The sequence below is a fragment of the Podarcis erhardii genome, assembly GCF_964252035.2.
Source record: "Podarcis erhardii genome assembly, chromosome: 4".
In the NCBI taxonomy this organism is placed as follows: domain Eukaryota; kingdom Metazoa; phylum Chordata; class Lepidosauria; order Squamata; family Lacertidae; genus Podarcis; species Podarcis erhardii.
The window spans coordinates 66,281,776-66,297,892 of record NC_138508.1 but is presented as its reverse complement, the minus strand read 5'-3'; the positions used below and the strand labels follow the sequence as shown (position 1 = coordinate 66,297,892).

Here is a 16,117-nt window from a genome sequence, read left to right as displayed (position 1 = left end):
CCTGGGAGACAGCTGTGTGGGCATCTTCACCTACTTGCTAGACATTTCAGCTGACATTTATGTAGGTAATGCAATAGGCTTCCATCTTTAAGTTTAGTGTAGGTGTGAGTGCCTTCAGTTATTTCCCGCATATTCACCTCATTTCATTACGAGAAAGATATATGAAAATTACTGTAATGCATTTCTGTACAGTTTCTCACAAGTTTGTTGCATTTCAAATACTATGGCGGTGGTAGAATTCACATGGGACAAGCAAGAAACAAGGAGTGAGGAACTAAGTAGGTAGGTCCTGGAATAACTAGATACGTAGGATAATAATAATTCATATTTATATGCTGCCAGCCATTCTGGGTAACTTCTAACAAATTAAAACATCAAACACAGGAAAACATTAAACATTAAAACCTTCCCTATATAGGGCTGCCTTCAGATGTACTCTAAAAGTCATATAGTTTATTTCCTTGACATATTACAGGCAGGCATTCCACAAGGTGGGCGTGACTACCGAGGAGGCCCTCTGCCTGGATTCCTGTAACCTCAATTCTCTCAATGAGGAAGCTGCCAGAAGGCACTTAAAGCTGGATCTCAGTGTCCAGGTTGAACGATGGGAGTGGAGACGCTCCTTCAGGTATACCAGGCCAAAGCCATGTAGGGCTTTAAAGATCAGCACCAACACTTTGAATTGAGCTCAGAAGCATACTTGGGAGGCAATGTAGATCTTTTAGGATCGATGTTATATGGTCCTGGCAGCCACTCCCAGTCACCAGTCTGGCAGCCACATTCTGGATTAGTTGTAGTTTCCAAGTCACCTTCAAAGAAAGCCCCACATAGAGTGCACTGCTGTAGTCCAAGTGGAAAATAACCAGAGCATGTACCACTCTGGCAAGACAGGGTGCAGGCAGGTAGGGTATCAGCTGGCGTACCAGATGAAGCTGGATAAATTTAGTTGTTTGGAAGCTTTGGATAGCTAAATGGATGTGATGCACTGGCAGAGGAAGAGGAGTGGGGGGGAGCGCACCGCCCCCGGCAGCGCAATCCAGGTGGGGTGCCATTGCAGCTGTGCCCCCTGCCCACGCTGGGTGCCACGCCTCTGCAGGCAGCATGCCACACCCCCAGGACGCATGCCACACCCCTGTGGGCAGCGTGCCCCACCCCTGGGACACGTGCCAGCCCCGCCCCCGCCTGCTCTCTGCCCCCTCCCCTGGTGCTGGAGAATGAAGTTCCACCACTGATGTGATGTAGATATATATTTGCAAGACTCAGAAGGACACTGAGCCATATGATAAAATGGGTATACTGTGATTTTGCTTTGAGCCATTATTTAATGGAAATTGACTTCCTGGTGCAGATCTTTGCATGCTCTCCCCAAAACCATACAGCAGGGGTTCCCAAACTGGTAATCTGTGGTATGTCTTTAAAACTACAATAAAAAAATCATATAACATGTAGCACAGCTCATGACAGTTGCTACAACAGAGAGAATAAACATTATCCCTCTGAATATGGTCGTATTATTCCAGTGCCTTCTCAGTGACTCAAGCTTTGTGGAACTGAAGTCATGTGCCACTTTTGCCTTAGTGGATGATAGATTATCCTCTAGCTGGATATTTTGAGGAAACAATAGTAACTTGCTGTTTGCAAACATAATCTATATTTGTCCTGTATTGGTGAAAAAGGATCTAGTGGACTGAGCATGGGTGCTTTAGATGTGTCTACAGTTGTGCATGGCTGCTGCTGTTGTTAAGTAGAGCATGCTGTCATAAATTTAGAAAAACAATACAGCAATTTTACCTGGTGGCTGCATGAAACATTGGATATGCCAATATTTTCTTATTTTTTCCATTTTCCTTTACGGTGAGGATTATTTTAATTGTAAACCTTAAAAATATGGAGAATTTATATTTTCTATTTGTATGCATATATGGATTTATGTTTCAAGACAGCTCTTCAAGTTTAAGATTGTGAACTTGTTTGTTCACATTTCTAGGGCATATTTTTGTTTCTATTGAATTAAAATAAACAAATAATAGGATTAAATTTGCTTATTTATTTTTGGCACTGAGGAATGTATTTAAGTGTGTGTTTATATGTGTACGCGTGCTTGCATTGGTTATTTCATTTATTATTATTATTTTTGAAACTATACTATATTGATTTTCCAGTATAATAACTAAGGAGACAACAATAACATTAGAACAACTCACCCTGCTTTCCAGAGTAGAGACAGTGTTAAAGAATAGGGTTTTTTATTTTCATTGTATGTTCCAACCATAATACTGTACATAGAAAGATTACTTTTAAAAGATAAAAATAAGAACAAGGCTAGGATTCTTAAAACAGCCAAAGACAGCAAAACCTATTGAGCTCATTGTTGAAATAGACCACAATCCTGTACACACTTGGGAATAAGTTTCACTGAGCTGAGTGGGATGTACTTCTGAGCAATGTGCATAGGATTGTGCTGTGAATTGGTAATGCTATCAGTACTTTTTTTTCTAGAAAAAAAGGTGCCAGTACTCACCATGAAGTTGTAACAGTGAGTGCCACACTTTTTAACAGTAACAAAAAGAGATGATAGTACTGTGTATCATTGAGTACCCCCCCCCAAAAAAAAGTACTGGCTATCAGTAATAATGTGAAAAACTGTTTAGAAATAGGACAAAGTTACATTCAACTTGGCAGCTATTTGCGTTTTTTAAACAAGACTTCAATAAAAATGATTTGTAAAAATGCGAGTCCTTAATCTTCATGCTGTACCATTTCCCACTGATTTTAAAGTAGCATAGATTATCTTTGAGATTCATCATAAAACACAAACTTTGACATGTGGTGAATATTGCGGATTATGGAGGCCAGAGTAAAACTGGGGAGGGGGAGAGTAACTCATTAAATTATCAGTGAAAGAGGTCAATGTGCACAGAAAGGATTCCTTTTGCAAGTAAAACATTGAATACATATTTATTAGAAGAATATCAGTAAAATTCATTGGAAATGGTAGATGGGTCACTGGGAGAAAAAAAGTATAATTCTTTTTTTTTAAAACATCCCACTAAATAACTATTTGTTGCAAAAAGAATTAAGAAATGAGGAATATGCTAGGGAAAATATCTAGGGCCTTACAAAATATGTAAAAAATACACAGTTTCAAATATTAAGATAATTAATAAGTAGTTTTCAATGGGGGGGGCATTGCTTGGCTACTGCAGTGCATCTACTGTAAATGAGGGGGAAGGAGCACCAGTGCTTGTAATATTATTAATATATTGCCTTCAAGGTACAGAGTGAAAGAAGCAAAGATGTCCTGAAAAACACTTGTTTGTTTTCTGGAAAGTTGTTGCTTTATTTAGTGAGTGGTTAGAGATGATAATGAGCTAGATTAGAGGTAGTTAATGGAAGCTTAACTCTAGCAAGACAAAAGTGTTCTTGGTTAGGGGGAAAAGGAACTAGGAATAGAGATTAACCCTGTTTTGGATAGGGTAGTACACCCCTTGAACACTCCGTTTAGGAATACTCCTACATTCAACTTCGCTTCTAGGTGCTCAGTAGAGGCCATGGTCAGGGGTGCTTTTGTCCAGTTTACGCTGGTGCACATAGTGGCACATCCCTTATTTACACCAAATATTACTGCAGTGTGCTCTGTTGTCAGTGTGCTCTCCTTTGAAGAGTCTCTGGAAATTTCAGTTGGTCTACAAAGCACCAGGAAAGGTTTTGGTGAACACTGACAACTGGATGCCGATAGTACTTACCAGTACTTTTACAACAGCTGCATGTTCAGGTGCGATTTAAGGTACTGGTTATTACCTTTAATGCTCTAAATATTCTAGGTGCAGGATAACTTGAGGGCTGTCTCCTTCCACATAATCCTGTCCTCTCTGCAAGATTTCACGCAAGGTGCTTTTGCGTGGACAGACGGAGTCCCCCCCAACCCCAGGCGACTCCTGAGTGGAATAACAGCTCAAGACAATATGCTATGGGATTAAAATTGGCCACAAGTTTATTAAAGTTTCAGATGTAGGGAGACCTTGGCTTAGGCATTGGGCGTTTATCCCTCCCAGTCCCTGGCTGGGGATCTGGGGAACATCAGGGTTATCCAGAGTGTGTGGGGATTGGGCTGGCTCTGGAGAACATATGTTCAAGCAGAGAGCCCACCCACCATTTCACCATCGTCACAGGGGAGAGCAATTACATCCAGTTGGCATATGGCCAATGCTTCCCCTCAGAACAACCCCTTTAACAGGGGACCCTGGGATCACCACCGTGGAGGGCGGGGGCGGGGGTCACCACTTCACGCCCACCCCCATTAAGTGAAGATAGACTAAAGGATTCCACCCAGTGCCTGAAACTGCCAAAGTTGTGACATTTTGCTACAAGGAAGGCAAAACCTGCCAATGCAGGAAAATTCCTCTCCAGCCCTTCAACAGTGACCATGATGTAGCAGCGCCTGTGTACCTGTGGAGAAGAGGTTAACCTGCAAAGGAAGGCTTAAATGTGGGAGGGCAGGTTGGGAGAAGCTCTGGAGCCAACTGGCGATTCCCAGGTAAGATCCACCCTCTATTGTGTGGGTATGGCAGTCCCTCTGCCTACCTGGCCAGGTCCCCTGGCAACTCCTCCCCAGGTGGGATTGGGTAACTGCTTAAGGTAGGTGGAGACCTCCAGATATCCAGCCTGAGGAGGGTGAAACCAGGCTATATGGCCACATAGGATCTGGGGGGCTGCGTGTGACCACGCAAAAGGCACCCCCCATTTGATGTGGGGAGCGGTCATTCCAATGATAGAACATTGGAATGTCCAATGGGACATTGGAGATACATGCTGTGTGACTGCCTGGCCCTGAATTCTGTCCACATAATTGTTTTTAAGATATGCTGTATTTTTCAAGCATTACTGTCATTTGTAGGTCTCTTTTTTTGCAACAGAGAAGGATTTTATGAACATATATTTTAAATAAAATATGCCCTGTGCAGTATTTAGCAGCGCTGATGTCTTTGGCCTGTACTCTATGCTGTTGGCTCCACTTCGTATATTGTTTTATGGTGTCAGTCTTGGCCCATGGTCTTGAGTTGCTGCTGTATAAATCACAGTTCCCTCAGATACTGAAGCTCTCATGATTCTAGCTCAGTTGTGGATTGTTCAAACTTTTTTTTTTATTATTTTTTTACATCATGCACTTCTTTTCCTCATATATTGATAATGTGAGTTTGTATTTTGCTTTTCGAAAACTTCATTCAGTGCTATCCATTCCGAGTGATTTACACAAACAAAATGCTTACTGTTTCTTTGAAACTATGTAGTTCCCATGGATACTGGCATCACAGTTTCTAAACGGCTAAAACTGAAGGAGCTGTACTTGAATTTAAATAGCTACGTCTTAGGTAATTCTCTTCTGTTGCATTATATTGTGTTTAGGTAGAGGTTTTTTTTGTGGGGAAAGGACCTTAACCAGTGTTATAAACTGAGATATGAAAGCTAGGAGCTAAATGGCACGTTAAACCTAGATTATGGGCGCAACAACGGAATGTCTAGGCACACTTTTTAATAACTAGAATACAAAGACGAAAATGAATGAACTGCAGCTAAAATATTACATTCATTTTTCACGTGGTCTAGTCCTTCCCCTGCCCACCCTCCTAATATTCTTAAAAGGGTCTCTAGAGAGTAGCTTGAAGTGGGGAGGCAGAAAAAGGTCTTCCTTTCCTTCCACTCTTCAGTTTTAATCTGAAATCTTAGGTTCAGTACTGCACCCAGAGCTCAGAAACTGCTTGCGCTAATGAAATTCCCTGTCACAAAATGCACCTAGAACAATGGATGTTTTGAACACTGACCATAAAAAAGTTTAGAAGAGGTGGGAGTCCATAACAGTAGTGAAGCTCTAGCTGTGTTGAAGGATGCATGAGCCTAGATATTTAGAACCCTTTAAAGGAGCAATTTTCATACTTATATTTCATAGCAAGCACGGAAAGTTGCTTTCCTTTCATTGTGTATACTGATAGCTAGGACAGAAGACAGGTTGCTGAAAGCACATTTATGACTAGAAGCACTTAATCCTAAAACCTGGTGCACCTGCAAATACTTTACATTTATTTTTAGATATACTACTGACATTGCAAGGATAATAAATTCACTGTTGAAGCCAGCTGTGACATTAGCGAATGTTGTTCACATTCCTTCAAATTACTCTGTTTGAATTTGAGACTTCTGGAAATAGCAGGAAGGTTTTGAACACAGTCAGTGAGCTAAACAAGAACTTTTCTGTGTCCTAAACTGCTTTGGGGACCCTCAGATTCCCATTACTTCAAAGTGTATGCTGTTAACAGGTCTTTGCTCATAATTTTATAAGTCAGAAGTCCCATCCTCCTTATAGCACTTCATGCAACTTGCTCCATGGTTGAATTATGCTCGCTTGTGCTCATGTTATAAAATCTTCTTGGTAAGTCTTGGGCTTTGCCTGAGCTATAATTGACCCAACTTTCCGCCCTGTGTTCTGGATTTCCATCAGGTTGTATTCTGAGGAACATGATTATGGTGAATTGGGCACTCAGAAATAAATGCAGAAGAAAGGGCATTCTTTTTATTTTCTTAAGGGTTTTGTTTGTTTGTTGGCTGCCTTCTATGTACTTCCCCCAAACTTGTGCTAGAAGAGCGGTGGTGCTTTGATCTATTTTCTCAGAGTTAAAATGCATGTGCACAAAGAAAATGTTGTGTTTCCATTCCACCAGATCAGATTGGCTCATCTGTTCCCTACATTAGCACAAGTGTGACTACAACGACTCACAGTGCAGTCGTAATCACATCTACTCAGTTGTAAGTCACACTGAATTCAGTGTGATTTTCTCCTCTAGTAAGTTGGTATAGCGTTGCAGCCTAAATTTCCTAGAAACATTGCCCTGGCTAGTTTGCCTTTATTTGTTGGTGATTCACAGCAGTTTTGTTTTAAGAATTGTTTTGGTAAAAAGTTACCTCTGAGGAATTTCAACCCTTGGTTGTAAACCGTGTCTCCCAAACAATCACACCATACTTCATCTCCACTTCTAGTAAGTTAAAAGTGTGCTTATTAAGTATCCTTAATAAGAAATACATCTGTACACCAATAATACAGCTTTAATCCTTGATTTGTAGTCTAAAGTCATTTCTTTCTGACATGCCAGCTCATGAAAGGAATTCTTTTTGCCATGAAAAAAGGCCTGCTAAAATACCTCTCCTGGAAAAATTCCAGAAGGATAGCCATGTTTTACTTTGTCTGTAACAAATAAAGCATATTATAAAGCATATATTAAAAAGAAAAGCATATATTAAAAATAAATAAAAACAATTACATCATTGTTTAAGTGCCACTGGTCTCTTCAAATTAACCCAGAATGACCACCAGTTTCTCTGTAGTCCTTGCCATATTACCTAAAGTTCCTGCAAGATTTATCAAGACTTGGCAGCATAGGATACAAATAAACTTATGCTAACTTTGGAGCAATGGATGGCACCAACATGTCTCCACTAGTGCTACCATTAAAAAATGTTAAAGATGAAAGATAGGTTTGTTTTACTCTTCAATGTGGATAAAATGGCCTAAAAATGTAGGCTTCCTTTCTACTGAGAAAAAAATTGTGATATTGCAGTGTTGAATTCCACCCTAAGTGGTTAAGTGTGCTTAGCAACAGTAGTTTTTCTGTATCTGGAGCCTTAGAATGGTGCTTCTACATTCTGCTTTCCAATTTTCTTTATAAATGTTTGATTGACTTATTCAAAAAGAAAGAAATCTAAGAGCCTGGGGGCCCTACTGGCTTGGACTCTGGTACATGAGTATCCCCTGTGCTCCTGCTGTGTCCCCTGTCCCCAGTCCTGCCTCTGATTATTGAATAAGTAAACCAATGATATATGGAATTGAAAAGAATGGTGAAGGAAAGATGCATGCATGCACATGTGGGGAGGTGACATGGACATTATTTCTATCTGAATACAGCTGGGAGAGAGGATGTTTGCAAAAGTCTATGAACAATTAAAATCATTCCTTTGTTTCTAGATTTAAACATATCATTGGAGCACAAAAAATATTATTTCCGTAATATTTGATGTACTCTGTTAATTTTGTTTTTTTCAGGATTGCACAGTATATGAAACAGAGAACAAAATTCTTCATGTGGTAAGTATAATTTTTAAAATAATATATGCTGATAATGAACTCAATTATTTGAGTGCCAATTCTTATAGGAACAAAAACTGCACCATGCAGGCTGACAAGGGTTGCAGCCCCCCCCCAAAAAAAACAGTTCAGTGAGTATTGTATATGCTTAGTGACCACAAAGCTGGCTGACTATTGGAGGAAGAAGAGAAATATAATGGTTTATCCTGAAAAAGGGAATAGCACAGTGCAACATTTTCTTTCAGATCCCTCTTGTTTCCTTTAATAGTCTTTGATCACTTCAGCATTATCTTGAGCATTATCTTTTAAAGTGCAAAAGTAATCAAATAGTCAAATATGGTATGAAGCTTTCTCTTACAATGAGAGCCATCAGAGCCCTAAAGGGTGTCCTTACTTCCTAACAATAGAGAGACCATTCTTCCCACTCTTTCTGGCTCTTTTTATAAATATTCACATTAATCCTCATTAATCCACAGAGTTTCTTGCTTCCCTTTCATCCTGTTTGTGCATTCTACTCCCCTCTGCTTCATAGAATCATAGATTTGTAGTTCCTCCTGGTTTCTCTCCAATCTTTGTGTCTTCTATGAAGCAAGGACTCACTTCCTCCTTCTCTTATATTTTGAAAGACAGTGTGTATATGCATGCTTATAATATGCATTAATCTGATTCTGTACTGTGATATGGATTCTGGTAAACTAGTGGCTGTAAATAATGTAAGTATAGCTCTAGTCCCAATTCCTTGTCTAACATATAGTACCTCTAACATATAGTACCTCTGCTTGATTGCTGGTAGATAACTTTTCCCCTGAAGCCCCTATGCCACAGCCCATGCTTTTCAAAAGTGTCCATTGAGAAGGCTGTTTCAAGGTCTGGAGAAAAAAAATCAGATTTTGTAAGCAGCCTTCTCTTTGTGGAATTTTGGATTTAGCTAGTTGCTTTAACCTCACAGCAATCCAACAAGGGAAGCAAGGCTGTGCCCAAGGCTACTCTGAACTTGAGAACTGGGTTGATATTTTAACCTGGATTTCCTACATCTTCTTTAATGGTAGGTGGCTGTGCACTGCACACCCATGGAATAATAAATCAAATGGAACATTTGAGATATAGTATATTACAGAATTTACCAGCATCTTGTGCATGTCAGTGGAAAACTTCTAATTTGTATTTAAATCAAAAACCTCAATACTCTCCATCATGAGGGTGCTGATAGAGCAGTACAAGAAAAGGAGGTGTTAAAAAGTGAATGTAAATATTTATAGATTGCACAGTGCCATTGTAGTCTGAAAATATGTACCTTGTTGTATTCTTAAGCCAATTATTCAAGAAAAAAACCAAGAACAAAATCTACGTCAGGTCCAGACTGTCTGAACAGCCCTTAAACCATTTTTTACATGGCACCACCAATGGAAGTAGGGATAAGTGTAGAAATGTTGAGGCTATTTGAATCCTTTCCCCAGTCCTGCTCAGGTGGAAGAATTTGAGGTTTTTTTGATTGTCCTCTAATCATGATCTTTCTAGAATAAGGGACAAGGAGTATGCTTATTCCCCAAAGAATGATATTCATTGCCACTTAGATAAAATAGGAATTTAATCTGAATATATAATAATGTATTTTAAAGGCCAAACATGATTACTGTCCACTGTGTTAATGAGTTTTCATATTCTTGATTGTTAACGGAAAATACACTTTTTTATTTCTAGTGTAAGACACTATCTAGCGTCTGTGACCACATAATCTCACTCTCATCTGATCCTCTTGTGTCTCAATCTGCTCACCTGGAAGTGATCCAGCTGGCAAACATCAAACCAAGCGAAGGGCTGGTAAGATGTATGCAGTTAATCAAAACTGTCATCCAGGACGAAAGAAATACATTCTACGAATAAGACCTGTATTTGGCATATCTAGTTCTTCTATTTGTAGATGTGATCTTCAGTCAGCTAGTGGAAATTGCATATTAATAATTACTGTATAAAATTCTTAAGGAAATATTGAAAAAAATAGTACTAGTTGAAAGCTACCTCTTTTAAGTACTGTTATCTCTAGAGGTTGGTAAGCTTGCAAACCTGTGTCCCTCCTTTACGTCCTGAGTCACATTAATGAGGAGCTCACAGTGCAATCCTATATATGTCTACTCAGAAGTTGAGTTCAATGGTGCTTACTACCAGGTAAGTAGGTGTAGGATTGCAGCGAGAGGCTCTGAATGCAATCAGATATTTAATGAAGTTGCTTCTAGGTTAATGGGTTCAGGCCTGGGATGTGGATTTTTTGCATCCCATAAAATAAATTTATATGTAGCAGCTGAATGTTCTTAAAGAAAACACTTCCATATTGGTTACATAATGCAGGAAAAAATCCTGGTTAATTTAGGAAAATGTTTTTCCCCCCGTTATAGCAAGATTTATTGATAATGTTGTTACTTATATGAACTCCTTCGGTATATTTACAATAAGTTCCTCATATTTGATATGAATGTTTATGCAACAGTTAATAAGCGCTAAGGGTTGTAGCCAAGGCTGAGCAAGAAATTCTACTTGTGCAACAAATTTTCAATTTCCTCTCCTACCCTGCGCCCCACAAGTGTTCTGGAGGCTCCGCCAACCCTCTGCAGCTCTTTTTGAGGGTGTGGTGGGGCTGAAGAAGTAGTTCTGTTTTCACATAAAGAAGTCTGATGTACCAGCAGTACTGCAGCATGTGATAAAGCTCAAAGTCTTTATTTTAATGGATACTCTTTATATGTCACCTGAAGCTTTTTAAGACTGGATACTATTTAAATATTTTCAAAATTTGTTCATACTGTACTTGGTGCACTCTGCCCTGCCCAAACCTTCCATTCCTACTGTAGTACTATACTGCCGTTCATTCGTAATCTCATACTTGTCTCAGTGCCACCAGTTCAGGTAAAGACCATTTTCAGTACCATTGTCTGCTGTTTTTTCCATCTCACATATCGTAACTAATGTTGGTTCTTCATGGTTTCACTGGGATTCATAAACCTTTCCTAATTCAGCTCTCCTTTTATTGTTTTCTTCTTCCAGAAGTGCCCTTTAAGATGTGACCAAAACGATTTTATTTTACTGTAAATTTTCTATGTTTCAAGCCTCTATGGTTGGTTTTCTGCTGCTTTGTCAGTTTAGATGGCAAGGTTCTCCATGCATGGAGCTGTTTGTTCATTATTTGTTTACACTGTATATGGTACAGTAAAGTTATGCCTCTTAAGAGTACTTCAAGAACAAAAAATGGATGACAGAAACATTGAATTTATCTTCAGATTTTTAACTTTTGCCTTTCCCCACTGTATTTTGCAGACAGTAAGCTCTTTAGGGCAGAGCCAAGTGGTATCAATTTCCTGGCAAAACATGTTATTTGGGGATTCTGTAAAGTATTGAGTTGTAATGGTTCACTGCTTATGTAAACTATTTTTGACACCTATCATTGAAAAATGTTTCATGAGCTAAATTTGTGTAAGCTACTTAAATGTCTGCAATAATGATTGCTATAAAAGTGTGAATGGGTGTCTTCAAACCTTGCTATAATTATCATGGGTATTCAGCAGTTTTGAAGGGTCTTCCAGATTTTTGTATGTAGGAAAATGTAAGCAGAACAGCTGGGTAACCCAATTTCCTATAGAACTTTTGATTTATCTGAAAGTTATTTATCATCTATATAAAAAGCAGGGAACAAGGGCTGCATTTCCGTGTAGGGAAACCTTCTTGGGGCCCAGGCCTATGGTGGGCAGAGCAATGGATGTGACTCTTAACTTTTGTTCAGTAGGCTACATTCCAGCCACACAAATGGCACAGGTTTCTGTGCACATGTACATGCATCTATCCATCATTGTAAGAAGAAAGCAAGATTATTATCACAGTTCAATAATACAGTCAAGCTAGGCAACAGCACTCAAGGAAAATGTGATGCACAAATGGTGAGGGTTGCAGTCTGGGGTGAGGTCTGAGGGCAGGATAAAGAAGTCGGGGGGGGGGGGATCCCATTCATCCTCTGGGCCTGAAATTTCTCACGACTGATCCCCATTTCTTACTGTTGCCAACTGGAAATAATGATAACAACAGAAGATATGGTAAATGAATTACAATAATTCATGTTAAAAGAAGGCACAGGCAACAAAGACAAGTAAAACCTCTTCAGCTAAGGTATAGGCAATATGAGCTCTAGAAGGATGGAAATAAGGAACAAAGTGAAGTAAATATTTTTTTGCCAACTTTTTATTGTGAGTGGTTTTTAGGAACCAAATGGTTGAACTATAGGCGATAAAAACAAGATAGAAAGGATGGAAGAGTGGGCAGGAAATGAGCTGGCTGCTTATTTTTTAATGAATGCATTTCAGCTTTTATCCCTTTTATATTTGAGGGCTCTAAGGCTTAATTGCTACTGACATTGTTGGGATGTTAGGCATTATTAATTTAGTGCACCATTTGTCATATCAAAGAATCTATGTCTTTGGATAGCCTTGCACAATTGCATGCTACTAGGGATATACTGTGATCGGTGATAAATGTATGAGGAAGTTGTATACCATGTGCAAAGCCTGAGGTAAGGTATAGCTTGCAGAATTTTAAGACACAGGCAAGAAAATAGCTGTAGTGGTTAAGAAGCATCAAGATTCATTCATATGATCAATTTGCAGTTTTTTATCCAGATGGGTTGGTTTGTAGGAGGAGGGTAGAGATTTTACATCACTGGTTTAATTACTATCACTGGTGTGTGTTTCTGTGATCTAGATTCTCAAAATATGAATTGGACTTGTTTAACTAACACTTGTTTAACCTGTCAGGGATCATTATGTCACTTTTGCCTGGATTCAGCATTGATCAGCAACTCTATATTTAGTTTTTGGTGTCAACTGTAGGGCTGGAATCTTGATAGAAAAGAATAGTCAGAAGTGCATTTTTATCATTGTGCTGATAAAACCTAATTTGGCATTCCTGAACAATTAAATTCCCAAGTTCAAACAGCAAGACACAAACTTGAACAGAAAGAGAAAGAGAATAGGATGGACTTGTGGGCACTTTCCAGGGAAGGCGGGGAAATACCAAGTAACCAATCACCACCATTCTTAAACTTCACAGCTAAGTACCAATAGAAATACAGTGGCAGGTTTTACAGGTAACACCACTAATATCATATAATCAATTGTATCAGTGGCCATTGAGAAACATATTAGGATTAACCTCTCTAGAATGCTATGTAACAAATTTTTTACGGCATAGGTTTATGAATGAACCAGACATCATTCTTACTGTACAATCATGATGATTTGTGATCATGATAGTATCAAGGTGCTTATATGAATGACACTTTCAATACTGGTTGTGCCTGAAAATATTTTAGGGCAAATGTACTGCTTCATTTCTAATCACTATATGCCCATAGCTTCCTGCTGAAATCCTTTCCCCCCACAATTTTTTTGGTTTATTGCTGTTCTGATTTTGTTGTGCTGTAGCACAAGATTGCCCCTTGCCCAGCGGTAATAATATGGTAACATTGGAAAGCATTGCAAAGCAATTAATACAGCAGAATGTATATGAACTGTCCAGTATAAATCCACCACTGATACATTAGTATTGCATCAATGGCATGTTGCAGAATATACCTGCATAAAGGGTCATTCTAGAGGGGCCCCATGTTCCTTTTATCAAATGCATGCAGTGCTACCCTCAGTTGATATATGCATATGGATATAGCGGAGGGAATGTAAATAGTCAGAAGCAAATAACATGCAAAATGTACAAACTGTGACAATTATGTTAAAAGTTTAAATATATGTATAATAAACATAGAGACCTTTCGCAAAGCAGTACTGATTATAACATCCAGACACTGCTAAGTTAATTTGCAATTTTTTGACTGTTTCTAATATGTGATAAGAGAAAGATTAGTGTTGGTATAACAATGTTGTTTAGACAAGACAGAGTTGTTCTCAGATTTGTAAACAACATCTGAGTTTAGTAAATCTCAGTTTTTGATCCATACAGTATCTAAGAATCCAATCAAAAAGTTCCTTAAACTAAATCACGCAGGTTACATATTCTCTTTGTAATGTTACTCAGAAGTTTTTTTTGCAGAGAGATTAACTGGATTATCTCCTATCAGAACATGATAGGTGCCTCAAAATCTTGGGGATTTATATTACTGAAAGATGCACATTAAAACCCCTTCTTCACACTCAGAAGGTGTTCCTGTTTTAAGTATGTCAGAGATAAATACTCTGTTCAAGTATAACAGAGTATAACAGAGTAGTATTAACAGTAAGTATAACTGTGTAGTATGTGGAACAAGTGTTTGGCAATTGTATTATATAGAACAGTTGCCATAGCTTATTTATTTGGTGATACCTTGCCACCTCATGAAGCATCTTCTAGAAGTCTGCTCATGGGGTGCTCCTGCGATTAGAAGCAGTACAGAAGCTAGGGGCCGCAGGAGTAAAGTGATAGCAGCAAAAAATCCTGCACCATTCCCTATTCCAATGGAAGCCTCTGCTGAATCTGTTTCTTCAATGGACATAAGGAGTACTGTGTTGAACACTAATGAATATCCAAGCTATTGTCTTTATTTCATTAAATGACTGTTAGAAAAAAAGGTAGTCTAAACATAGTTACATCTTATATCCTATTTGTCTGAATAACGCAATTTGTTTTGAAGCTTTTTCTTTTAATATTTAGAAATAAAATAAATCTCTGTGCTTCAAGGAAGATCTTCTGCAGCGCATCCTCCCACCTGTGCCTTTTCTGCTGTGAATGCTTTAGGTGTTCTGTCTCCCTAGAGTGGACTAATTTGCTTGACATTTCTCATCTTTGCATATTTATGCCCTTATTATCTTCAGAGTAATGACATAAAATTGTCTGTGGCTATGTACCTGAAAAGGGGTATGTGTTTTATGTCATGACTATGAAAATTGAGACATGTACTATCTTCAGCTATGTTGAACTAACTTGTTTTTTGAGTTCTGGATTTTCCTTGCTTTACGTGTACTGTTTCAGAAAACAATCAGCGGCCAAATGTCTGTTTTTTGTTGTTTTTTAAGTAAAAGCAAGAAATTTGTTTTGGGACACAGGCTACTTAAAGGTAATCTAGCAGCTCTTTATTGGTGCTAGTTATAACTTGATATTTTTACATTAAAAGGATAACAAATTGCTGTTCATTAGTGCTGGTCCCTTGTGCAAAGCAGGCTGACAAGACTCTAAAGCTCTATATAGTTATAAAGTACTATGGCTCCCCCTGCCCCATTCAAGCCACCAGAGGTCAGACGGTGTACAGATTTGGAGGAAGAATAAAAGAAAAGGGACAAGTTGAAGTAACAGTATCAATGTAATACTGCTGGAAAAAGACTCTATTTTCTTAAGTTTAGCATTTGATACAAGTCTGGATCAAAGCTGTAGTAGCACCTAAAATGTACTGCCTGAGGTGGCCCCTCATTCCCATGTTAAGGCTAGCCCTGCCTTGCCATGATAATAGAATGCTTTCAGTAATAGTAGCAAAATCAATTTCATCCTGCATAGAGGTTTGCCTCTGCTGTAAAATCTGTAAAGGTTCTAGAATGTATATTGCATTTTACTGTCATTTCAATTCCATAAAGAAACCGGTGGTTGGATATGGCATGCTTGTGTTGTACTCTGAACACAATTTATCCTCTCTGCTCTTCAGTGTCAGTGAAGTTACTCTGTAGGAAATTTACCTTTGTCTTTGATGCTGTTAGTAGATGGCATAGAAAAATTACATTTACAGCCCATCATCACTTCATGGATTAAAGCTTTCAGGCTCTGTAAGGTCTTGAATATCTTTTTTTAAAAAAAAACACAGGGGAGCTATGTCTGTGACTTCTTCTGGCTCCTCATTGTAAATGATAAAGGGTAAACTTTCAGATATGTGCTCTGCAATGGAAGTAGAACAGCCATTATTCCCCCTCCCCCCCATTTTATTCTGCACACTGCCTTGAGTGTTTCTTGAGAAAGAGAATCACAGGTGAA

The 16,117-nt window shown here is 38.7% G+C and overlaps 1 protein-coding gene across 1 annotated transcript in view; it reads left to right on the top strand.

Annotated features, from left to right (window-relative positions):
- Window positions 1–16,117, top strand: part of CNKSR2 (connector enhancer of kinase suppressor of Ras 2) — a 163,278-nt gene that overhangs the window by 27,895 nt on the left and 119,266 nt on the right. The window contains exons 5-6 of the mRNA XM_081859058.1: window positions 8,093–8,134; window positions 9,836–9,955. Of these exons, the coding sequence (XP_081715184.1) occupies window positions 8,093–8,134; window positions 9,836–9,955 (162 nt within the window). The remainder of the gene's footprint in view (window positions 1–8,092; window positions 8,135–9,835; window positions 9,956–16,117) is intronic.